We start from the raw sequence: 24,644 nt of genomic DNA on the forward strand, positions 1-24,644 counted from the left end.
GATGAAGTCTGGGGAGTGAGTCGTGAGCCAGACGAGGGGTCAGGATGGATTAGCGAGCACTGGCCCGGTCCACATGAGCAAGTATGAGACGGTGAAGAACCGCGGTGGAACAAAGCACAGAGGAATGAGGCTTTTGAAAGAGGGGAGAGGCCTGATAAATAATGATGTTATGGTGTATTCTATTGCTCAAGGACCACTCACTTAGCAATTGGGTAATCGGTCGTCAATCCTATGCTTGCCAAGAGAATTCCAAGCTGAAGCCTCCCGCGTGTTGCATATTGGGTGTGGTTAGTGTGGTTGTGAGTGGATAGTACAAGGGCATTTATTCGGCAATCCGGGCAAAAGCGTCCATGTTGGTCTGGAGATCATCACCAATCAAGGACGTCACAATAGCCTCAAGGGAGGGCATTCTTGGGCCTCCATCGAAGTTACAGCAGGGCAGGAAAGGTATGGAGGTTTTGGGGAACTAGACGGGTCAGCAGGGGACTATGGTGCTCCTAATGTCGGTGTTTGAGGTGGTTTCAAGGGTCCACGGGTGCTGGGCATTCCCCACTATAGCCTGCATCTCAGCGGTTAGAGGCCAGTAAAATCCAGTAGTGTTGCTCAGAGCTAGGTACCTATCTCTCTGGAGCTCGGGCAAGATATGGACTGGTATCACCAGGATAGTCGTCTTTATGGCTCTGTCTGTGGGGAAGTCGGATCATGTGCAAGAGCTGGCATGGGAGGCAAGAAAACTTGAGACTTTGATCCTAAGTAACAAGATAAACCTTTCAAAAACTCTTCTTAGGCTTATGATAACTCACTCAAGTCTTTTTGACGTTTACCTAGAGTCAAGGTCGCAAAATTACTCGCTCCCGGAAGCCGGCGTGGCTTATTTACCTAAGGTACCTACCTACCTATGCTGGAGCTCATAATGAACCACAAGGTGCAGCTTCGTATCGCGATAGGCGCTGTAGGTGCTACCAAATGACGTAGGCCATGCAGAGGAAATCCACCCCGAAATACAAGCTTCTGTCGGTGCTTTTGTTGCCGAGGGTTGAATGCTACCTAGGTATGTTGACCTGATGCTAGTAAACCACATAAAAACCAAGACCACAGATCGAGATGTCCGATATGAGATATATAGAAATATCTATTCACATGTCGACATGCGCCTCATTCATCTGACTCGACTCTTTTAAGGGTCGTGACCCCCACTGAGCGTGACAGCATAAACGTGCCCGCTTCATCGCACCAAGTGACGGGTAATGCACATCGACTATTGCTGTGGGGCCGCACAGCCAAACCAAGATTCAACAGAATCGTGTATGTAATAGGGTTGATATAGTTTGAGGTTAGGTTTGGTTCAGTGTTGTCAGAGACGTGGCTTCACTGTAGATACTCCGAGCAGAGGACAACTACCTAGCAGTACCGAGATTGGTGATCATGATAGGCACGTTTTGCCGCGATAAAACATACATATGTATGCGGATAAGACGAGATCAACACTCGTAAACAAATCCTTCTGAAACGTTACTCATCAACATCCCATGGTATTTGACTCGGTCATTAATACGACCCCCAATTTGGTAGGTACAGTGCAACCCTAGAGATAAGGTTGCAGGCAAACGGTTGTATTCCCTTTCAAAGCATTTTACTTGCCGATATCCGCTGGCTCTGGTTGAATCCATACCTAGAATACCGACTCGTCGGCAGAACGTGGAAGTCATGATATGATGTCCAATTCGGACTCGGGATGAGTGGATGGACACTTATCACAGCTTATATAAGCTGACTCTTTGTACAAACACTTTATCATATTATTTGTACGTTGATACAAACGATAGACGAAGCACCTCTCCATATCCGTACAGTTAGTTGTAGCTATTATTATTGCAAAGTATTTACCTTTTCAACGCGTGGAGTCTACAACCATTACCTCCACTATTAGCCTAGCTTGGCTCGGCAGCTGCCCTTAACTCAGTAGGTCACCAGACCCCAGAGACTGGGCTTCCCTGCGTCTGAGCTTCACCGTTCAGGGCAACTACCAGCCTGGGCATAGGCAGCTTGGAGCCTGTAGCCTTAGCCTGTATGCTGCGGCTTGGCTAAGCCCTTATCTCACGCTTTCTCTTCGTTCCAACAACAAATTCTGTTCCCTCTCAATTGACTCTGTCACCCGACCAAGCGTGACATCTTCATATAACCTTTGTTCCCGAGACTCTTTTGGTCATCATTCTTTGTCGTCATTCTTTTTGTTGACTTCCTTAGTTCCTCGACTGTCTTATCAGTGTTGCTGGGCATCCCGCCAGTCAATCCATCTGCCTGCTGCGTCATTACCGCTGTTCGCGACTCAAAACTGCTGTCAACACCGCTCAGACTATGCGATAAGGCTTCTCACACCTTCAATCGGACTGAAAAATGGCTTCTCCTTCGAGAATCCCATCTGAACAGCCTCCTAGGTCTGCTTCGCCCTCGAGCTTCCGACCTCGATCGATTTCCGCTTCGGTCCCTCGAGCTGATTTGACAGCGCGTCTTGCTTCTCCCATCCCGTCACAACTACTTGGAACTACACCTCCCAGAGGAGGCTCGCCACGGCCCGATGCAGCCCCACGTGCCGAGAATCTCGAGGATTTGTCCCAGTTGCCTGGAAGCGGGACTAGCGCCCAAGGCCCCGGTGTATCTGCTCTCGCTGCTGCACTCTCCAACTCTCTAGGCCAGTCTCCTCCGCGACATGGCACTCCCGCAGCTCGCGTTGCTACTCCTCCGATTCGCTCACAGTCTCCTCTGCTCGGCGGTCGAAATTCGGGGACGCCGACCAACTATGGCTCTTTCAATTCACGGTCACAAAATGCGCTGGGCACTAGTGCACCCTATGAGGATCCTGAGATTGTCAAGCGTCATCTAGTCCAACCCTCGGATGAGAATCCAGGCTCAGAAGAGTCATCGATCCAAGGTAATTCGAAGGGCAAGCAGCCAGCCGAAATTGGCGGTGCCGGACTGGGCGAGGACGAGTTCTCCAGCCTGAAGTTGCAGGGAGGTGATGTGACTCGAGGTATCTACAAGTGGACCGAACAGGCAGAAGCGAGAGCAAAGTACAATCGCAGCAAGAGTTTCGATTTGGGACGGCCTGAACCCGAGGCCGAAGTACTTGACATCAACTCGATAAAGGTGCCTGGTGGCTTCCGAAGAAACCATCTCCGTCGTAGCGTCCAAAGCCCTGGACCTCATGGTCATCCCGAGGACGGCCACGCCTCTCCTGCGCCGGGCCAGCAGAGATTGTTCACCTCGAGCTTCCTCGAATTCTTGACGATTTACGGCCACTTCGCTGGTGAGGAACTGGAGGAGGATGACGAAGATTTGGGACCGAACGAGTACTTCTCATCCGGAGAAGACACAGACGAGTACAACTCTGACGACGAGCGGGAGCCTATGGAGGACAGCGCCTTGTTGACGCCTTCAAGACGCAGACGCAAGCGCAAGGTCCGCGGTGGCACTGGAAATAATAGCCCCATGAATGCGGCCTTGCTGCTTCTTAAGTCCTTTGTCGGTACCGGTGTCCTCTTCCTTCCTCGAGCCTATCTCAACGGAGGTATGCTCTTCAGCAACCTGATTCTCTTTGGCGTTGCCGCTCTGAGCTATTACTGCTTTGTACTCCTCGTACAGACACAGCTCAAGGTTGGAGGCTCTTTTGGTGACTTGGGTGGTGCACTTTACGGAAAGCATATGCGCACCCTTATTTTAGCTTCTATTGTCATCAGCCAGATTGGTTTCGTTGCCGCTTACACCGTATTCACTGCCGCCAACTTGCAGGCCTTCGTCAGGGCTGTGTCCGACTGCAAGTCCTCGATCAGCATCCAGTGGCTCATTCTTATCCAGATGCTCATCTTCCTGCCGTTTGCTCTTCTGCGAGATATTGGAAAGCTAGCATTTACTGCTCTGGTCGCAGATGCCTTTATCTTGATTGGCCTGGCTTACCTCCTGTACTACGATATTCTGACTCTCAACGCCAACGGTATCTCCGATATCATCATGTTCAACAAGAAGGACTGGACCTTGTTCATCGGAACTGCGATTTTCACCTTCGAGGGCATTGGTCTCATCATTCCCGTTCAGGAGTCGATGAGACACCCTCAAAAGTTTCCTCGGGTTCTTCTCATCGTTATGATTATCATCACAGTCCTCTTCATCGGCATGGGTGCCATCTCTTATGCTGCCTACGGTTCTCACACCGAGACTGTTGTGTTGCTCAACTTGCCTCAGGATAACAAGATGGTCAACGGAGTTCAGTTCTTGTACTCTGTTGCCATTCTGCTGTCTACACCATTGCAGATCTTCCCTGCCATACGTATCGCTGAAACAGAGCTTTTCACTCGCAGTGGCAAGTATAATCCCTGGGTCAAGTGGCAGAAGAATGTGTTCCGTTTCTTCGTGGTGATGCTTTGCGCGGCCATCGCTTGGCTCGGTGCAGACCATCTGGACAAGTTTGTTGCTCTCGTTGGTAACTTCGCCTGCATTCCACTTGTCTTTATCTATCCTGTAAGTTCCATAATGTCGAGAGATTTAATGTGCAATACTAACTTTCCTCTAGCCTATGCTTCATTATAAGGCAATTGCCCGCACGAAGTTTTGGAAGTTGGCCGACATCCTACTCTGCATCTTTGGATTCATCGCAATGGCGTACGCTACTACACTTACTGCGATGAGTTGGGCCACTGCGGAACCTAAGCATCCAGGATACTGTGACAAGAAGGGAACAATGGTTGGCTTCTGAGCCTTTGACTCACGTATAGTTGGTGTATAGGTGTGTGAGCATGAGTTTGAGAAGTGTGACGGCCGCAAGGCTTGCTATACCCGTGTGTTAGTTGAGGATCCATTGCATATTGTAGCTTGCATTGTGGTGTTACGTTATTGGATAGATTGTATGTAGCATTTGGAAACGGGTGATGGGAGTTGGAGGTTTTGGCCGGTTGGTTTCGAGTTTCATTATACATCGCGTAAGACAGCATATTCAACTATATTCCTTGAGAGTCGTTAATTCGTGATTCCGCTGGTATTAGCAATTGTCTACTAATGATTCGGCTTCGACACGTGGGGGACCGGCTGGACCGGAAAGTGGGGGATTCTATGTATATGAATCTCGGAGACCGAGGCGAAAATGATGATGTATGGCTATCGCAAAACACCGGGCCGTGATATTCGGGTTATTGAAGGTGTCACAGGAATAAAAGCGAGGTCTCGTTCAAAAGCCACGACCATAATATCCCACATTCTATCATGTCTCTCCGGCCGTCAATAAACTTGACGAGACGCTGTCTCTTCAGCTTATCATCAACGTCGAGGCGAACTTTTGCTCAACAGACGCGGCAAACTCGACCTCCGCCTCCTCCGCCCTTTCAGACCGTCGCAACATGTCCGAAGCCGATATGCGGATGCGCGGCTACTCCTACTATGCCAGAGGATCTGCCTCTGGACCGTGAGGGGCCTCTCAAAGGCGCAATTGCTGGGTATGCAGAGCATGTCCTAGTGTGTACAGGAAATGCAGATTGGCCATCGAGGATAGAGGATGATAATGGCGGCGATTGTCTCGCTGCGGATTTGAAAGAGCTATTTGGACGTGGAGGGACTTATAGCGACGTTGGTGCTCCCTTATTGTACACGGATTATCTTACTGATCAATATAATATAGCCTTTTCATAATGTTTCTGTTCTCAATTCGTCGTTTCCGAGCTCTGTTTCACCACGTCCTGAAGTTCAAACCACGTCCGTGTATTTGGTTCCAAGCTTCAAATACGTTCCTTTTCTGCCACGGGTATCATTCGATAGTGTAGAAGCACTGGCTAAGGGGTTTTTGCTCCCAAAGAAGCTTCACCCTGCACATGAAGGTCTTTCACCTATACACCGGGATCGCTTGACCCGCAAAGAAGGGTATCAGGGACTATTACCAGGCGTTCAAGATGTTCGCGATGTTTTGGTCTTGATATGTGGCCATACAGGACGTGATGCCAGATGCGGTATCATGGCGCCGGTTCTGCAAACTGAGTTTGAGGACAAGTTGGAGATGGAGGGTTTTGACGTCTTGCATGGACCCGTGCAAGTCAATCTCGGCGACAAACAAAGAATACAGGGAGAGACCGGCGAAGGCAAGACTACAGCTAGAGTTGGTTTGATCAGTCATATTGGAGGTCACAAGTTTGCTGGCAACGTCATCATTTATCTGCCTCCAGACCTGAAAATGGGCGATGCACCTCATCCTTTGGCTGGATGCGGGATTTGGTATGGAAGAGTTGATCCAAAGAATGTGGAGGGTATTGTCAAAGAGACTATTCTAAAGGGAAATGTCGTTGCGGATATGTTTAGAGGAGGCATTGATGCTGAGCATAAGATGTTGAGGATGTAAGATATCTGTATTAAGAGATGGTTAGATACCCCGATTTCGAGACGCATGAACAAAAGCTCTTCAATAGAAATATACAAATACACAATTTATCAATCATTACCACGCGCTACGTATTCACGAATAGTATTCAATCATGCCAGACCGCCTTGTGTACATGTTGAGGCGATTCAAGTGATTCACGTGACCCTTGCTCTAGTAATTCCAGCTTCAATTTTTGGTGACCATGAGCTCAAGGAACTCCTAAAGATACTGGAAAGCAGGGGACCGCGAAGACCAAGTCAAACATCTGAGCACATCCGCCTTATTTAGTATGTTTTGAATTCAGGTGATTACATTCCAGATATGAAAGCTCAATAAGACGACTGAGAAACTATGAGATCAAAACTGATGCACTCATCACCAACCAACATGATGAGAGCCACAAGGAGGGTATTCACAAGTTCATCGCGATCTGTCACCCAGAACCGACGGGTTCTCACAAAATGTGGTCAATTACAGAGCGGCTTGCCAATAGCCAAGGCACAGCCTCCAAGAATCTCATCACGGAGCCTCTCAACCTCATCACTACCTCGGCAACACACTTCTCAGAAACCAGACTTTTCTACACCTTTTCAATCACGAATATTCCCCTCTTTAATAGTGGCTGGAATAATTCTTGTCAGTGGCGGCTATTATCTTCTCACGCCGCCGTCTCGACCCAACACTCTCAACGAGATAACCTTTGTTCCCTACGGCATCACAGCTCGGGAGGCCATCTCACCAACCTCGTTCGTCATCACCGCAGTCCCACGCACACCAAACCCTTCTCTACCATATCTGGACCCTTCAGATAGCCACTGGAGGTATCCTCTTTGGTCTGTGGAGTTCAAGCAACCCGAGGTACAAATTTCTCGACATTATACGCCTTTGCCTCCACTATCTACAGAGGATCATACAGATGGCTCACTCCGGTTCTATATCCGGACTGTTGGCGATGGTGAAATGTCCAACTATCTAGGCCGAAGACAGGTTGGGGACGATGTTTTTCTACGTGGTCCACACGTTGGCTTTGAACTAGCGGAGCGATTGGGTGAGCACTCTCGCCTTGTCTTCCTTGCCGGCGGTACAGGTGTAGTGCCTGGTATACAAGCAGCGAAGGCTGTCTTGGAAGCGAACGAAGAGTCAAGCGTTGACCTTCTATGGGCTGTAAGGAAGAGAGAAGAGGTCCAAAGGAGTGCTCCTCCCCAGCAATCATCATGGAAGTTTTGGCAAGAAAAGAAGCCCACTCCATTAGGCACTGAGCTCGATAGCCCTAGCCCCGTCACAAAGCGCCTGCAAGACCTCAAGATGACCTATGGTGATCGTCTCAGGATACAGGTCGTTGTTGACGAGGAGGGAACTCGCTTCCAAGATAGGGATATTAGCAATGCAATTGCAGCATCGCCAGGAACCATTGCTTCATTTAATGCAGGCTGTCGGTTCCACGATCAAGCAATGCATGTTCACGCCTCCGAATTCGCCTTCGCTGAAGGACCTGGCTGTGTGTGCAAGCCTTCTGAAGGCACTGCCCCCGGGAAAAACTTGTTTATCGTCTCCGGCCCCGACGGTTTCATTGAGTACTACGCCGGGCCCAAGATATGGTTAGGTGGTCAGCAGACTCAAGGTCCGATATCTGGTATAGCTGGCTATCTGCAAAAACAAAACCCTCACCTGGCAAGGGATTGGCTGGTCCTCAAGATGTAAGATCACTATAATTATGGTCTCATATAATGTATTATAATTTGAAGCACTCATAAAGAGGCGCAGACATCATCTATTGGGTACAAATAAAACATGTCATACTATGTAACAATGGTGCCTTCTACGTGATAACCAAACGCCAACACTAAACTCCAAACCCATGACATGTTCCTCTAGTGGCTCTGAACCTTCCTATACGACGGAGGCTTCATTGTCCTCCTAATCAACTTGCCCGCGTATGGCGGTATAAGTGAAACAGCACCGATGGCTAATACACGCCAGACGAATCCCCTGAGCAGATGTTAGTAGATATGACTCAACAAATGAAGGGCGACTTACCATGTTATCAAGAACTGAAGGTCAAAGTATCCGCCCAAGAAAGGTATAGAGCCAATATACAAGACGAAAGTGCCGATGATACTGATAATCATGATGGGATGCCATGTAGTGATCTCAATGGCCACCATGAGAAGTTCGTTGAGCACTAGAACGGTATAACTGACAGCAACCATCTTGGGCCCGTCGACTTCAGTCAGGATCTGTGACAGGCCCTGAATCATGCCGCCTTGGTAGATGGATACAAAGACCCAAACGAAGAAAGTTCTGTACGACAGAGATCGTCCAGAAGTGAGTTCCTTGTAGAGCTCGGGGTAGAGGTTGGCAAGGTTCTCGTCCACATCCTTGTCCAACACAAGTGACAGCACAGGAGCTGCAGTATATACAGTAGCATAGCCGACAAGTAGCCAGTCCTGCAATCGTTAGTTGTCAAGAACGGAGAAATTAAGTCCTCAGCTTACCTTGTATAGACCCTCAGGCTCAAACTTGATAGCAATACTATACATAGTCTGACACACAGCAATGATCAACCCGCGGTGGATAACAAACTGCGCGAGCTTAGCACTTCGCTTGTAGCTGTTACGACCATGCCAGACCAATAGTTTGACCAGATGACAGAACTGCTCAATAGAAAAGTCTGCTGCCAAACTAGCCTGTCGACCTTCCTTGCCAACAATGCCAACACCAACATCAGCAGCTTGGATCATTGAGACATCGTTGCCACCATCGCCAATACAGCATACGCGCTTTTTAGTGTACTCGCGGATGAGTTTGGCAACTTCAGCTTTTTGGTTTGGTGAACAACGACAAGCAACAACAGTGGGCAGCTGGACGGCGATGGAGATAAACTCAAGACGGAAGTGTGTGAGAAAGAGAGCCAGGCTTTCGCCATCTACCAGGAGACAAGCGTCTGTCTTGCTGCGGAGAAAGTCAAGATGTTCTTGGGCGTTATCCTTCTTCTTGAGCTTGGAAACTGTATAGATGTACTGGCCGCGAGCCACCAGTTTGGAGCTGACAGCAACACATCTGGCAGTCTCAACCTTGTCACCAGTCAACATCCAAATCTTGATGCCAGCATTGCGGAGGAGCTCTAGAGACGGTTTTACGTCCTTCTGCAGCTTATCCTCGACACCAGTCACGCCAATTAGTTCCAAGTCATGTTCCAGGTAGTGCGAGACTACCCGCTGCATGCCAGCATCGCGCCCACTGATCGAAAGTGAGGCTTCTTGATAGCGAGCCGAGAACTCCTTGTACTGATCGTATGAGAGCTTCTTGCGACCAACGACCAGCGTACGTAAACCTTCACGCGCCATATTGGCGGTCTCCTCGTCGAGCCAATCGTTCGCTGCGACAATGGAGCTCATGACCGTATCAGCACCCTTCTGAAAGAACCAGATTTCGCCAGTAGAGAGACTCGGGTTCTTCACCTTGACGTCTTCGTGGAAGTGAACGATGATACCCATTCGCTTGCCCTCGGAAGTAAAAGGGAACACGTCAAGGATTCGGACGCGAACCACCGGTCTCTTACTGTTTGTGTATTCCAATACCATACTCTTGCGATCTCGGTACACAAGTCTCAGCCCGACTGATTCTGTCCACTTGACAATGGCGATTTCGTCAGGAGACGATGCCTGATACCCAGTCACCTCTTTGCCATCCTCAATGTCAACAGTAGGTGTAACATTATGGCAAAGGGCGAGTGCTAGAACTACATCTCGAACTCGCGTGCCAATCTCTCGTCTTGTACGCGTCGTGCCCATAGTTGTGGTGCTAGAGTATGTAGATGACGGGGTGATAAGCATGTTCTGGGCAGCAACGTCTGCGGATGGCGGGATGTAGAAGCCTTGTTTAACATACGTTGACACTTCGTCCATTGCCTCGTTGGCATAAGACACGGTGCCAACGTGAATCTTCTTCATTTCCATCTCATTTTGGGTTAATGTGCCAGTTTTGTCGCTGAGCAGGTATTCGATTCGGCCGAGATCTTCAGGTATAGTACTTGTTCGAACAACTGCTCCAGGCATGCCAGGATCGCGTTGTATAAACCAGGAATACGCGCTCTTGCCCATGTCCAAGTTCACACGCAGACTGATGGGGACAATAGTAGAGAACAAAACCAAAAATCGCATGATCTTGACGTACCACACATTGTCCTTGGTGTTTCCGAAACCCTCGAGTGCGACAAGGATGATAGAAAGAGCCAATGTTAACGCGCAGAGGATCTTAGTTAAAGAGTTGATCTCGTATTCGAGCAGGCCGGTCTTGGAACGGGAGGGAGCTGTCGATAGAGCAGACCGTGTCTGAGGACCGGTGTACATGATGACGGCTAGTGTCGTGGCTTGTGAGGCGATGACAGTATTGGCCCATGCTGTGTTATCTATTGACAGAGCAGCCGTGCGGGAAGCGTCAGAGTCTTGTACTGTCGCATGGTGCGCCAATGCATCCTTTCGAGATTCCACCAGCTCGATTGTGCCCAGAAATTCGTTTACCTTCCTGTCTGGTTTTCCACCAGTGATGCGCAGACGAACAAACTCTTCCGTTGGTAGATTTTGTGTGAGCGGTGAAGCAAGTCTGAGCTTCCAATCCGTCTCACCATCCAACTGGTCGGTCCTGATGAAAGTCTCCCCTCCTGGTCCGCTTTCAGCCTCTTGCTCTGGTGCCGCTTCTGCGGGTTGTTTGCCCTTTGCTTGAGTCTCTTCGCCGTCAAACGCCAACAAGGTATCCTCCTCTGCTGGTTCCTCGGGGATCGGTGCAGGGGCTGGTGCCTCGGAAGTGAAGCATTTTAATATGACAACATCTGCAGGTACACGTTGACCCTTTGTAAGCTTGAGAACATCACCAACTTTCAAGTCTTTTGACTTGCGGCTGACTTCGACAACTCGTGAAGATGGAGGGGGTCCCTCGACGTCGTCTTCCTCCAAAATGTCTGACAAATTCTCTCGAGCCCCCTTTGACTTCTTCCTGGAGTGTTTCTGTAATACTTCAGACTTGAGCAGTTTTCGTTGGCGTACAGGGGCTAGATTGGAGTCGGCATCCTGAAAAATCAGGATGTTGTACTCTTCTGAATTCGCTTCAGTGTCTCTTCGCCGTCTGGCAATATCATCGAATGCCTCCTTTCCCATGGTAATACAGAGCACAAACGCCAATGGTGCGATGTAAGTTAACAAGTAACCAATTCTCAGGGCGGGTATCGCCTGCGACAGTGCCACGAGAAGAAAGTACATGTTGAAGAAGAATGAGAATTCGTTATAGAGGGTGATGGGGAGGAATGTCAAGGCTGTGTACTTGGCATTTGAGATGATGTTGTTTGGAAATCGCACAGGTTGAGTCGATCCCACGGCCACATGTCGAGAGGAGGATGGGTCGTCGTCTTCTTGATCTTCCGCATCGCTCGGTTCTGGTTTCTTTGAGCCCGACATGAAACTAGGGAGTCGTAACCGTGAAGATACTCGATCCGAGTTCATGGACTTCCGGCTTTGCGAAGGCTGGCCCCCTAGCAGCGGTTGATCGTCCTCATTGTAGCCGCTTCCTTCCGACCATCGAGATGCACTGCTGTTGTGTTCCCCTAACAATGCCTGAGAATGCTCATCGTTTCCGTCTCTGTCCTGGCCGAGGTCGCCATACCCGCGATTCCTCTTTCCAGCTCGCCGCGCTCCACCCATGCGCAAGTTTCGCAGTGCTATCCGCGACGTCTGTGGCTCGGTTGAAGGGCGCACGTTGTCCCTTGGAGCTGGAGTAGTTGATATTGGGTCGAGCTCCTGAATGTCTAGATCAAGGTCGGAATCGGAGTCATTCGCGGGAGAGTCGGGTGGGTCGGAAGCTCGATATCGTGGTGAGGGCGGCATCCCTGGCTAAGCTCCTGGCGATGAGGAGGAATAGAAAAGGTGCTGTGTTAAAGGTGAAGAATGGAGGATGGGAGCTAGCGGTGCTGCTCAGACATGCTGCGGCGGTGATATGAGGACGTTTACGATTCTTTTCGTAGTCGTGCTTTTCTGGTTGTAAGACTTCCTCCCTCGTGTTCCTTGTCGGGAAATGCGATGTTCGTCTTTGTTCTTCAAGTTGGATACTGTTGGAGGCCGTCGAATCTTTGGGAGCTCTTATCTGTATCGCATTTCAGGGTCGAAGTCGCAAAGGGATCTACGCGTTCAATGTCCGTCCGGCGAACTTGTTGATGAATGCTAGCAGCAATCGAATAGAGGCCGAATTGTGTTTCGTTTGGTACACTTGATGTTTGTTGAGAAATGTTGTCTCGTGTCTTGGCTCACAAAGGGACAGATCATTTCAAGACCGGGTGCTGTATCATTTGTATTGTCGTAGCCTAGGTACGCTATTGCCAAGCGTCCTCTTGGGGGGCGTCACCTTTAAAAGTGTCCCGCTAACATTTACAGAGCCCGGTTCTCATAGATACCTCTCACACAACTGTAAATTAGCCTTCTGCTAGGTATTTGGCATGTAGCTTAGTGGGGCGTGGCGGTAGATGTCCCTGACAGATTACGTGGAGGTGCATGCATGCTTACCCTGAACGACCTCATGAAATCTCTAGGTACCTAGTTCGTGACTTTATGTCAACATGAGGATACGTTTGATTTCAACTACCTATTATCAGGCAGAAGGATAATATTTAAATTATATATCTACGTCACAAACGTATGTACGTGCTTTGAATCATATGTAAAATACCTTTCTTACTATTTTTCGTTCATTCAAAAGCTCATGGGCCGTTGTTTGACACTTTCGGACATATAGAGCCTCATCATGAGAACCATCCACGCAACCCACGTGGTTATTCATGTCACTGCTTATATGCTCGAAGGAAAGGGGCCGGGTCATCGTCAAGCTCAATAAGTTTCATTTTTATTATCGTAGATAAAGGTTCACAATTAAACACTATCTTAATTCCTTCATAAGGTAGGCATATGATGTACATTTTACACAAAGAGCTGTATATTCCTGGCTGTTTTACCTTGTTCCCACTGATTTCACCCCCCAGCTCCATTTCGTGCTATGGAACAAACCCAATTGATACTTTCTTTTAGACATACTAACTGCCGCACCTTATCCACGAGACGCTGTTAAAGCCTGAAATTGTGTTCCCAGTCTTTGATAGATTATGTATTTGATAAGTAGCATAGATAAAACGTGGTGTTTTATTCAGTGGGCGAGACAACGCAAACAAGTATTAGCTACAGGGTAGGCTTCGGCCTGCACGTGACAGTCATAGCGCCTGAACGCGCTTGGTATCTGGAGCAGCTTGTTGGCGCAGCTTCAGTCGCAAATATTTAGAAACTTCTGCGACAGCAAAAAACAAACCATCATCTCGATCATCACATCACGAACTGCCCCACTAAACGAATCGAAGACTCGCGCCGATAAACCTGCCATCGAAAATAATAACTGTCGGCATATTCGACACCCGCCGATACCATGGTCCAGATCAGCGAGGTGAAGGGTAACAAGCGAGACAATCGCACAGCCGCCCATACTCATATCAAGGGCTTGGGCTTGAAATCAGATGGATATGCAGAGAAGCAAGCGGCTGGATTTGTCGGTCAAGTCGGCGCGCGTGAGGTAAGGACCGATTGAATCGATCATTGACTTACGAATACTTATTCGGTTGCTAGTCTTGCGGTGTTGTAGTGGACTTGATTCGGGCTCAGAAGATGGCTGGCCGAGGTGTGCTGTTGGCAGGAGGACCTGGAACTGGAAAGACCGCTCTCGCGCTCGCCATCAGCCAAGAATTGGGAACCAAGATTCCCTTTTGCCCCATCGTTGGCAGCGAAATCTATTCCACCGAAGTCAAGAAGACCGAGATGCTGATGGAGAACTTCCGAAGAGCCATTGGCCTCAAGGTCCGAGAGACGAAGGAGGTGTACGAAGGAGAGGTTACAGAACTCACACCTGAGGAGGCCGAGAACCCGTTAGGCGGCTACGGCAAGACCATCAGCACACTCTTGATTGGGCTCAAGAGCGCAAAGGGACAGAAGAAGCTCCGCCTCGACCCAAGTATCTACGAAGCAATTCAGAAGGAGAGAGTGACGGTCGGCGACGTGATCTATATCGAAGCGAACACGGGTGCCTGCAAACGAGTTGGCCGATCAGATGCCTACGCCACGGAATTCGACCTGGAGGCGGAGGAGTACGTACCTATTCCCAAGGGTGAGGTACACAAGAAGAAGGAGATCGTGCAAGACGTTACGCTACATGACCTCGATGTGGCCAATGCCCGTCCTCAGGGCGGCCAGGATATTATGAGCATGATGGGCCAGCTAATGAAGCCCAAGATGACGGAGATTACAGACAAACTTCGTGGAGAGATCAACAAAGTGGTCAGCAAGTACATCGACCAGGGTGTCGCTGAGCTTGTGCCAGGCGTTTTGTTTATCGATGAGGTAACACACGTCCCATTCCCCCTATCATAACGGGACGGGAACTCTGAGGCTAACCGATATGACGTTTGACAGGCACACATGCTCGATGTGGAGTGCTTCACCTACCTGAACAGAGCCTTGGAATCGCCCATCTCCCCCATCGTGGTCTTGGCCTCCAACCGGGGAATGTGCACCATCAGAGGCACTGACGACATTGTCGCGGCTCACGGAATTCCTGCCGATTTCCTCACACGCTTGCTCATCATCCCTACAACGCCCTACGAGGCGGAAGAAATCAAGCGCATCGTGCGGATACGCTCATCAACCGAAGGCGTCTCAGTATCAGATACTGCCATTGACAAAATCTCGGAACACGGTGTCCGCATCAGCCTGCGGTATTGTCTGCAGCTGTTGACCCCTGCAAGGTAAGTCACTGTGGCGAGAGGGGAGACCCTTTGGTAAAATAATCCGAGACACGGTTGCTGACTGAAGAAACAGCATTCTTGCCAAGGCCAACGGCCGCTCGCAAATCGACGTTCAGGACGTTGCTGAGTGTGAGGACTTGTTCCTTGATGCCCGCCGAAGTGCTGCCCTCCTCAGCAGCGAGGCCGGGCGAGGATACCTCGCGTAAAAAGGAGAGGCTGCAGACAGAGCCTGAGGGTGTTGAATTTCAGTCTAGAAGGCGCTGGGTGCGAGGGAAGACGTGTCATAATTACTACTTTTTTTTATTAAAGGGCTACGTGGTTGATAAGGAAAGAAAACACCTGACCTCTAGCTATTGTGTACTTGATAGGAACCATGGAATACTACAGAGAATTGGCGTCAGGCTGGCTCAGATTGGCCACTGGCTTTTAACCTTTGGCCATACCAAAGATATGAAAGAGAATGGCATTTGCAAATCCCTGTCCAACTTTAGCTCGCCTCTAACGTAGGTGGGAGGCGTGTGCCTTCCTTGTCTTGTGCTCCCATTATGTTAAGCCAAATCTAGACCAAACAACAAAGTGGCACCCTCCTACAAGTTCTTTGATCATTCAGCAACCACTTCAACTTCGGCATCCAAGCCCTAGACACTGGGTCAGATGGGAATGGGTGGTGGAGAGGGAGCAATCCTGCGTTACCAGTGCCAGCCTACCTCATCTTATTTCAGCTGCCGTCTCAAGCCTTGATGGCAACTGTTGGTCCGCATAACTAAATATGGTTAGATATTGAGAAAGCCGCCCTTGAACAAAGTTTATGCATCACGTGCTACGTATAAACTTGTGCCAATTTGGGAGACGACATTGTCTTTGTTTCAGTCCCTACTACCAAACATTCCAGCCCTAGACTAAGACTAGACATAGTCCACATTCCGGCTGGACATTACACTGCATTGTCGTTGTTGGATGAGGCTGGAATCAACAAGGGGTTAGTTAGAGTCAGAATGTGCTGTGCTTGGACCAGTTGAGGATCGGTATTCACATCATAATGAGTGTACGTGCCCTGCATGGGGAGACAAAAAGATGGACCAGGGAGGAAAGGGAGAAAAGATGATATATCATGGCAGAGTCCGTGGGTTGTGGTTCTCTTTGTGAGCGTTTCTTGTTTCCCGTCCTGTTTCGTTGGGTCCTATCACATTCGCTCATATTTCCACACACTCTCTTATTCTCTCACTTGTTATCAGGTCTCAGCTAGTTAACAGACCCCGGTTCCCTTTCGTCCTACTTTACTAGGGACTGCAGTGACTGCACCGACTGCGGCAAATACCTTGTTCCCTGTTCCTGGTGCCGTACACTTCCTAGTGGTCAAGTGGCTGCGGAAGTGCAGCTGTTACTGCCGACAGACCGGGCCATACATTGAATGTGCAGACGCAGGACCAATCTCTAAGCCAAACCTGCAGAGAGCCGGGACATGCAGGGGTATAACCCGCTGTTCAATTCCGGCAGCCTATGGTACAGAACGGTTAATATATCTTGCGCATTGGTAAAGAACACAGTGGGAGAGTTGAGCTGAGTTTATCAAAGAACAAGAGGGTGTCATTGGATGACAAGAGAAAGGCAGCAAAGTCAAGGTGAAAAGGAAAGGAAAGAAAAGAAGTTAAGAAAAGGGAACGAACTCTAGGGGATCTAATAAAAGAAACAAGAGAAAGGCAAGACAAGAGATCAAAGACGAAGGCGATAATGAGCCACGCCTAATTTCCCACCTTAGGCCCCAACGGAAAGAAAGGAAGCGAAAAGAAGAAAGAAAGAGACGGCATTACAGGAGCAAGCAGTTTCATTGTTCTTTGGAGGCTACTGAATGGGCTAGGTACCATTCAACACACAAAGACACGGCCTTGCACAGACAGCCAGTGGCCCAACACTGCGAGAATCATCCCCATCTTCTTTCAGTCAAGAAACGGAAAAAGGAAGAGAAGAGCCTATTCTGAGGAGCCAAAAGGCCATAATAGCACACGATCGTTGATAATATCTTTATTTCCTATATCTACCTCGTCAAGAAGTCGGGTCTCCTCAGCTCATCTCAACGACACCGAGACCAGGGTACAGGGTCTACCACTTCCCGTTCGTTTTCCCGTCAGAGGAACCAAAGGAAAGCAAAGGAAAGCAAAGCAAAGCAAAGCAAAGCAAAGCAAAGCAAAGCAAGGCAAAGCGGAAGGAAAGTCAAGCAAAAATGACACAGGTCATCTCTTTGGTTACGCCCTCCCAGGCTATGACCCCGGCCCACTCCCCCAGGGATTCTGATGACTATGACAGGCCCCGAGCCTTTCGTGCACTCCCCGACACTCCAGACTCTCCTAGTCCTCGCACTGCTGGCTTGGGTAGAAAACGTACCGCTCCCATCAACACTTCTGACGCTAGCTATGGTAGACTTGAGAGACTCAAACTGAGTACGCCGAGCAGTATGGCAAGTAATGAAGCTACAAGAGATATCTGTCTCTGCACTCCGGCGCCCAAGATCCCACGACCTCGAAATGGTGAGTCGCTTCCGTCTTTCTTTCTTTGTTGATATGCTATTTCGCTGGTCATGATAGTGAAGCTTGGAGTTGTGGATTGTGACAACATTTATGCACAATCATCCTCCAACATATATATATATATATATATCATCATAACTGACCGCTACCAATAGCTTTCATACTGTATCGTCAACATCACCAAGCACAAGTTGTCGCTCGCAACCCAAACCTGTCCAACCCTGACATCTCCAAGATCATTGGAGAACAGTGGAAGGACGAGCCCCAAGAAGTCAAAGACAACTGGAAAGCACTGGCGGATGAAGAAAAGCAACGCCATCAGCAACAGTACCCTGACTATCGCTATCAGCCACGACGTGGTAACAAGTCACAAGGTCTCCGATCCGGATCTATCTCCGCTGATGAATCCGGGAGATGCTTAAAGTGTAACCTCCGGTGTATTGCAACCCCTTCAACCCCCAATACACCATACCCCACACCATCGGCAAGTGAAGGTAGAGCTCCCCCGTATCCATATACGCCGGCTTCGCGTGACCCAGAGGCAGCTCGTCGTGCAAGTTTTGGTAATCTGGCTATGAGACAGCAACCATCCTCCAAGCGTTCCCCTTATCGAGAATTAGAGGATTACGGCCCTGAGTCACCAGAAATGAAGAGGCGTCGTTACAACACTGCTGTCGGCTATCACCCGATATCATCCCCTGGGACGATGGGACGGGCATTGTCACTAGGAGCGGCTTATCAGAGACCGTACCCTGTCACGCCTCTGCCCGAGCCGTACTTTACTAGATCAAAATCAGGCCCGATGCCTCCTCCACCAAGACCAGCAGCAGGAGGACCTTGGCCCGACCAGGAACATCGAGGCCGGCACCCTTCCTATGATGATGAGTCCCTCAGACTCCCTCCACTGCAGACTCAAACTGCCATGTCTCCCACAAATGCGCAAGAGGTTGATATTCGACAGCTCCAGACTCCAGTTACGGGGCTTGGGATATCGAATGCTCGAGACCCCCAAGCTAGAAGCGTGGAGGCTATGGTCATGTCTATTCCGTTCACGCGAAAGCTATCTGTGCTCTCTAAGATAAATCTCACTCCGATTAGCTCTCTAGGTTCTGGAAATTTGTCTCTCGAGAAAGTCGAGAATAGGGGGGCTGTCATTGCCGTGGAGGGGCCAAAGCCAAGAATATTGAAGCAGGTTGGCTTGCTGGTTGAGCGAGCACTTTCGACCTCCAACGAAATTGCGCTCAAGACCTGGGGACAGATGAAGGAAAGCGATCGCAAAAGCAGCCAAACTGGCTCTCAGGACAACGACGAGCCGTCAGAGTCGAACGCCAGCCTAGTGTCATGTTTTGAAACGATGATTCAATGGCACCAGAAGTCACGAGAGATGGTAGAACACATCACCAGCCAACCCGAATCGCTACGTGGCTCAGAGCGGGAACAAGACTCGGATTCACCAATTTCACGACGTGGTTCAGTTGAAGAGGACAACGCCTCTAGATCATCACGGGATGACAACGGGAGTTCAAAGATACCGGTTGCCCTTATTAAGGAAGGATTCAGCCTCACTCTTTCGGACTCGTTCGCCTGTACGATACCCATTGCGGACGCCTATGCACCGATCGACCATTGGCAGTGGATGGCCACCCTCTGGCGCGGTACCATCAATCCCGATCTTGTTATCTACGTGAAACCAAGTCTAGAGGACGAGATCGCGAAGTGCGGAACGGTCGATTCATACAAGGGGCTCATGGTTGTCCGTGTTGCGGTGGGTAAAGACTTGGATGATGCAACTGAACGACGAATTGTTTTTGAAGTCATTGAATGGGTACGGGGAGGGACCTTTAGAGAGAAATTCGACAAGGGACGTTGAGATGACCGAAACACGATGAGTCTTGTTTTGGAAGTGGACGATGAAAAGGACATTGTCAAGATTACACCTGGATCTGAGGATAAAACTTACAGCACCGCATAACTGATGGGGTTGTTTATTTTGGAGGAAACATGTGTTGGTTCAGTTAATATCACATTCCTGTCAATGGATGGGAGTAAAACATGCAAAGTTTAGTACTAAGGTAGGAGTCCATGGCGTCAATACTCTCAGATCTGTTATGTTTGTTTGTTTGTTTACTACCTTTCCAATGATGAGCATAGCCTGAGCCAGGTCCGGAGACTAAACAGACAAAGAATATGACCTGAAAATGCTAATTATATCCCAAAGAGATAAGCATCTTTCTATTCTCTTTGTTCGGCATAGGTACACCTGACGTCTTAGTAGAAGCTCGAGCTATTGATAGGTACTAGGTATCCAATCCCTGCAAGTCGGTGGAGTTTGAGTTTACCCCTGCAGCAAGTATACGTATGTACCTTAACCGCTAAACGCCGGGAATGACTGCCGCCATCGTAATTTATCCGTGAGGTAAACGCGCCCCCGACTCCAGGGACTAACTCAAGTACCGCTCCACTACGCACCACTAACCCAGACAGCTCCCCTCCCGTCTTATTAGTACTGTACGCGCCTCAGGAGACAGCATCAACAAAGACAAAGAAAAGGCCGACGACTCCCCTCCTCGACACCGTTAAAGAACACCTCAAGTACTAGTGGTGCCGGCACGATGCCCTACGATCTCGACAACTCCTTATAATGCCGGATTTCAAGCCTGGGCAGACTGTCCAACTAAACGATGGCTCCAAGGCCATTGTTCGTTTCGTGGGCGCCACTCACTTTCAGGTCGGAGAATGGATAGGCGTTGAGCTGGAGACAAAGACGGGCAAAAACGATGGAAGTGTTCAGGGGGAGCGTTACTTTGATTGCCCCATGGGCTATGGCATGTTCGTCAAACCTGTGATGGCCAAGATTATCGCACAAGCACCTACACCTAAGCCGACTGCTCGGAAACCTGCCGCAAGACCAAGCAGTTTCGCACCGACTTCAGGTAGAGCCTCAAGTGCGGCGGGGGATGCAGGCCTGGGTAGAAGAAAGAGTCTCAATGCTCCCAGTCCAAGCCCTGTACCTAGAGTGTCCCGGCCGACAAGCATTGCGAGAGTAGGTGCTGTTTGTACAGCTGTTGAGTTGAAAGCTAACCCGGATCAAGTCGCCTACGAAATCTCCCACAAAGCAGTTGAGTGCTGCTTCGAGCACCACTGTATCCCGAACAGGAACACCATCGAATGCGCGCGCACCTTCTGTTGGAGCAAAGTCGCGCCCATCAGTCGGGGGACCGCGAACATCCATGGGTCCTCCGCCACCCACTGCTCGAACAAGACAAGTATCTACTTCGTCAGGCACAGTAAGAGCTGCATCTGCAGCCCCAAGGACAACGACTAGCCGCATGTCTTTGGCCGGACCACCACGACCAGCATCTCGGCCAGCATCTCGGCCAAGCTCAGCTGCCAGAAGGACATCTGTCGACTCGCAAGCAAGAAGAGGCTCCTCAGACAGAGATGACATTGCTTCCCCCATTAAGGATAATGGGGACATTCTTTCACCTCAGCCCAGGAGCCCTGTTCAGGCCAGAACAAAGGCGCTTGAGAAACTTACAGGTGGACCGTCATCGCGAACAACCACACCCCCTGCAGCGCGAAAACCTTCATCAACTACCACTGGACCCCGTCCTGCTGCAAGTACGGCAGCAAGTAGAGAGATTGAAGACCTCAAGGCCAAGTTGAAAGTTTTAGAACGCAAACGAGCCGAAGATCGAGACAAATTGAAACAACTTGACAAAGTCCAGGGCGAGAGAGACAAGTTCGAGAGCGTGATCCAAATGCTGCAACAAAAATACCAACCGCAACAGCAGGAAAATGCTGAGCTGAAGAAGTTACTGAAAGAGGCGGAAATGCGACTTAATTCCGTTGAGGAGCTTCAGGCAGAGCACGATAGCATATTAGAACTAGCAACACTCGACCGAGAAATGGCGGAAGAAACAGCGGATGTTCTGAAAGCCGAGCTGGAGGCCCTGAAGGAGAAAGCCGAAGAGATGGAATTGGAAGTTGAGATTTTGCGGGAAGAGAACGAAGAGTACAGCAAGGGAATGGCCCCCGAAGAACGAGCAACTTCAGGCTGGTTGCAGATGGAACGGACGAACGAACGATTGAGGGAAGCTCTTATGAGACTGCGCGACCTAACTCAGGAGACAGAGGAAGAACTGAAAGGTCAGATTAAAGGGCTCGAGGAAGACGTAAAAGAGTTCAACACTATGAAGGAGGAATTCTCCAAGTGCCGTGGAAAGCTCGAGCAGTCAGAAAGCGCCGTGGAAGATCTACGTCAACAACTCGACAATGCACTTGGTGCTGAAGACATGATTGAAGACTTGACGGAACGCAACATGAGCATGTCTGAGCAAATCGAAGAGTTGAAGGCTGTCATTGATGATCTTGAGAGCCTGAAGGAGATCAACGACGAGCTCGAGATTAATCACGTGCAGAATGAAAAAGAGATGCAAGAAGAACTCGACTTCAAGGATAGTGTCATTGCTGAGCAGGCTCGACGAGCTGCCCAGCAAGAAGAGTCGCTAGAGGATATGGAATATACCCTCTCGCGCTTCCGGGAGCTGGTGACAAGTCTGCAAAGCGACCTGGACGACATGAAGGCCTCGCAAGCTGTAACCGAAGGCGAGTCAGAGAAACTTAACGATCGATCCAGGGCCATGATGGATCTCAACATGAAGCTTCAGATCTCAGCATCCAAGGCTCAAGTCAAGACTATCGACCTCGAACTTCGACGACTGGACGCCCAGGAAGCGGAGCAACACCTGGAGATCGTCAAGCTATTCCTCCCTGACACCTACAAGGAGGACCAGGATTCTGTTCTGTCTCTACTTCGCTTCCGTCGGGTGGCCTTCAAGGCGAACCTCCTCAACAGCTTCATCCGCGAACGACTCAACGGACAGCCTCATCCTGGACATGAGGACGATGTGTTTGCTGGATGTGATGCCTCGGATAAACTGGTCTGGGTGTCTACTATGTGCGATCGCTTCGTCAATGACATGACCCACTGTACCATCGAGCAGTTCTCCAAGTACCAGAACGCACTGCATGAGCTAGAGCCTGTTGAGCGAGCCTTGAACGTCTGGATTGACGGTCTTCGCCGCGACGACCTGAAGGAGAAGACCTGCGCCGACGAGTTGCACCGTACCATTGCCCTCCTTTCTCACTTGGGAGAGGTGCACATCTCTAACAGCCTGGCTAACTACGCTGACGATCTTCACATGAAGGCCATGGTCATGCAGAGCCACCTTGACTCCGCAGCCGTCTCCTTTACCACCCTGAGAGGTCTTGTACAACGAGTGGTTTCCGCTGAGGGTGAGGAGGATGAGCTGGCTCAGCACTTCGCGAAGAAGTCCGAGGCAGTTGTTACCCATACTCGAGGCACAAAGGTCATCGCTGCTAAGGCTGTCCGGGCCCTCCAGGATTTGCGCACGCGATCTCTGTCTCTACTTCCAGACACTAACGAAGCGTTTGAGCAATGTTGTGAGGCAACGCAAGAGCTTGCCGATCTAGCACGAAATATTGGTCTCGGCATCCACAGCTTGTTCACTGCCGACGAGGGTCGCACTGAGCCCTTCACCTATGCAGAAGTACAAACTGCTGTTTACAAGACAGTCCTTTCTGTCAGCACGTCAAGCGAGTCGGATCTGTTTTCTACTTATTTGTCCAAGTTGCGAGCTGTCACCACCCAAATCAGTGATCTGGTGTCGCTCGCTACCGACCTGGATCAGGTTCAAGAGTTTGATGTCACTCCTGCGCCCTGGCGACTGCGTTCGCAGGAGCTCAAGGCTCTCAAGACCATCCCCGTTGACGCTGAGGAGGAGTTGCGCCGCCTCAAAGAGGAGCATAGTGAGGCTCGTCGTACCATCGCCCAGCGCGATGAGCATCTCAGCACTGCTGTGCTGAAGATCGAGACGCTCGAGTCCAGAATGCGTGATGCCCAAGCTAACATTGATCGCATTGCCAAATTGCAAGAGGAGCTTGAGGCTTCAGGCCAGCAGATCGGTAGCCTCAAGGAAGACATCGAGAAGCAAGATCGTGAGCTTAAGAATCTTGAATCAGAACGCGACAAGTGGAAGAAGATTGCCAGCGATAGCCGTGCTTACGCTGATGGCGCAGATGCTGCTGGGGCCAAGGCTGGTCAAGAACGAGCCGTTGCCACAGCTCGCGAGATGGATGCCCTCAAGAAAGATATCGAGAGTCTGCAGTCTGCAGTTCGATATCTACGCGAGGATAACCGCCGGGCTCGTACATCTGAGCAACATAAATACGAATGGCTGGCTGAGCCCCTCAAGAAGCCTACCTCTGTCACCGAAAAGCGCCGTAACATGATCGCAGCCGAAGGCAAGGATGTCCTCGGCGAGCTCGTCAAGATGGCGTCTTCCGCTTCCCTTTACGACTTTTCTTCTCTGCCCCAAGACAAGCTCGCCTGGAAGCCTGTACGATCAACGCCACAGTATCACGCAGCCAAGCAGATGGAGGACTATGCAAGCTGGGAATCCTGGCAGGAGTCGGTCCTTAAGAAGGCTCACGTTCTCCAAGGACAAACAGCCAACGCTGAACGGAGAAAGAAGACGCCCACAGCAGCTCGCCTACGTATCAAGTTGCCCGGCGCCGATGGAAAGGTTGTGCCAGGCTCAGGAAGGGGTGTCCAGATCGTGGGATCGCAGGAATGGGAGGCTCTGCAGGGCCGGTTGGCTGTATGATTATAGAATATTACATACCCCTTGATTTCGTCTTTGTCTTTCATCAATTCTGGTGGATTTTGTTGGTATGAGAGAACGAATAGCAAATCTACGTAGCAGAAGCAAGCTTTGCCAAACCACCCCCGACATTCAGGGGCTTTTAGGAATTGAATCTTGAATCATTTTATCTTTTTTGTTCATATGTGATCATGCTTGATCGCTGGGTA

At 49.9% G+C, this 24,644-nt stretch overlaps 5 protein-coding genes across 5 annotated transcripts; 4 read left to right on the forward strand and 1 right to left on the reverse strand.

Annotated features, from left to right (window-relative positions):
• Positions 1 to 2,397: 2,397 nt before the first annotated feature.
• FSUBG_6402 (vacuolar amino acid transporter 3) lies at positions 2,398 to 8,098 on the forward strand (the record flags this gene model as incomplete). Its single annotated transcript, XM_036684597.1, has 5 exons — positions 2,398 to 4,515; positions 4,568 to 4,738; positions 5,338 to 5,613; positions 5,666 to 6,372; positions 7,039 to 8,098. 5 exons carry the CDS (start codon positions 2,398 to 2,400, stop codon positions 8,096 to 8,098), a joined length of 4,332 nt encoding a protein of 1,443 aa, XP_036538117.1.
• A 170-nt stretch (positions 8,099 to 8,268) lies between these two features.
• On the reverse strand, positions 8,269 to 12,276 carry FSUBG_6403 (phospholipid-translocating ATPase; the record flags this gene model as incomplete). The annotated part of the gene is made up of 3 exons (XM_036684598.1): positions 8,269 to 8,386; positions 8,435 to 8,844; positions 8,893 to 12,276. 3 exons carry the CDS (start codon positions 12,274 to 12,276, stop codon positions 8,269 to 8,271), a joined length of 3,912 nt encoding a protein of 1,303 aa, XP_036538118.1.
• Positions 12,277 to 13,855: 1,579 nt separating this feature from the next.
• Positions 13,856 to 15,430, forward strand: FSUBG_6404 (RUVB; the record flags this gene model as incomplete). The annotated part of the gene is made up of 4 exons (XM_036684599.1): positions 13,856 to 13,999; positions 14,053 to 14,820; positions 14,893 to 15,224; positions 15,298 to 15,430. 4 exons carry the CDS (start codon positions 13,856 to 13,858, stop codon positions 15,428 to 15,430), a joined length of 1,377 nt encoding a protein of 458 aa, XP_036538119.1.
• A 2,015-nt stretch (positions 15,431 to 17,445) lies between these two features.
• Positions 17,446 to 19,619, forward strand: FSUBG_6405 (silenced mating-type M-specific polypeptide Mc; the record flags this gene model as incomplete). The annotated part of the gene is made up of 2 exons (XM_036684600.1): positions 17,446 to 17,749; positions 17,905 to 19,619. The coding sequence occupies 2 exons, from the start codon at positions 17,446 to 17,448 to the stop codon at positions 19,617 to 19,619; spliced, it is 2,019 nt and encodes a 672-aa protein (XP_036538120.1).
• A 771-nt stretch (positions 19,620 to 20,390) lies between these two features.
• FSUBG_6406 (dynactin 1) lies at positions 20,391 to 24,438 on the forward strand (the record flags this gene model as incomplete). Its single annotated transcript, XM_036684601.1, has 2 exons — positions 20,391 to 20,792; positions 20,842 to 24,438. 2 exons carry the CDS (start codon positions 20,391 to 20,393, stop codon positions 24,436 to 24,438), a joined length of 3,999 nt encoding a protein of 1,332 aa, XP_036538121.1.
• Positions 24,439 to 24,644: the final 206 nt, after the last annotated feature.

This window comes from Fusarium subglutinans (genome assembly GCF_013396075.1).
Source record: "Fusarium subglutinans strain NRRL 66333 chromosome Unknown NRRL66333_c0000066, whole genome shotgun sequence".
Lineage (NCBI taxonomy): Eukaryota > Fungi > Ascomycota > Sordariomycetes > Hypocreales > Nectriaceae > Fusarium > Fusarium subglutinans.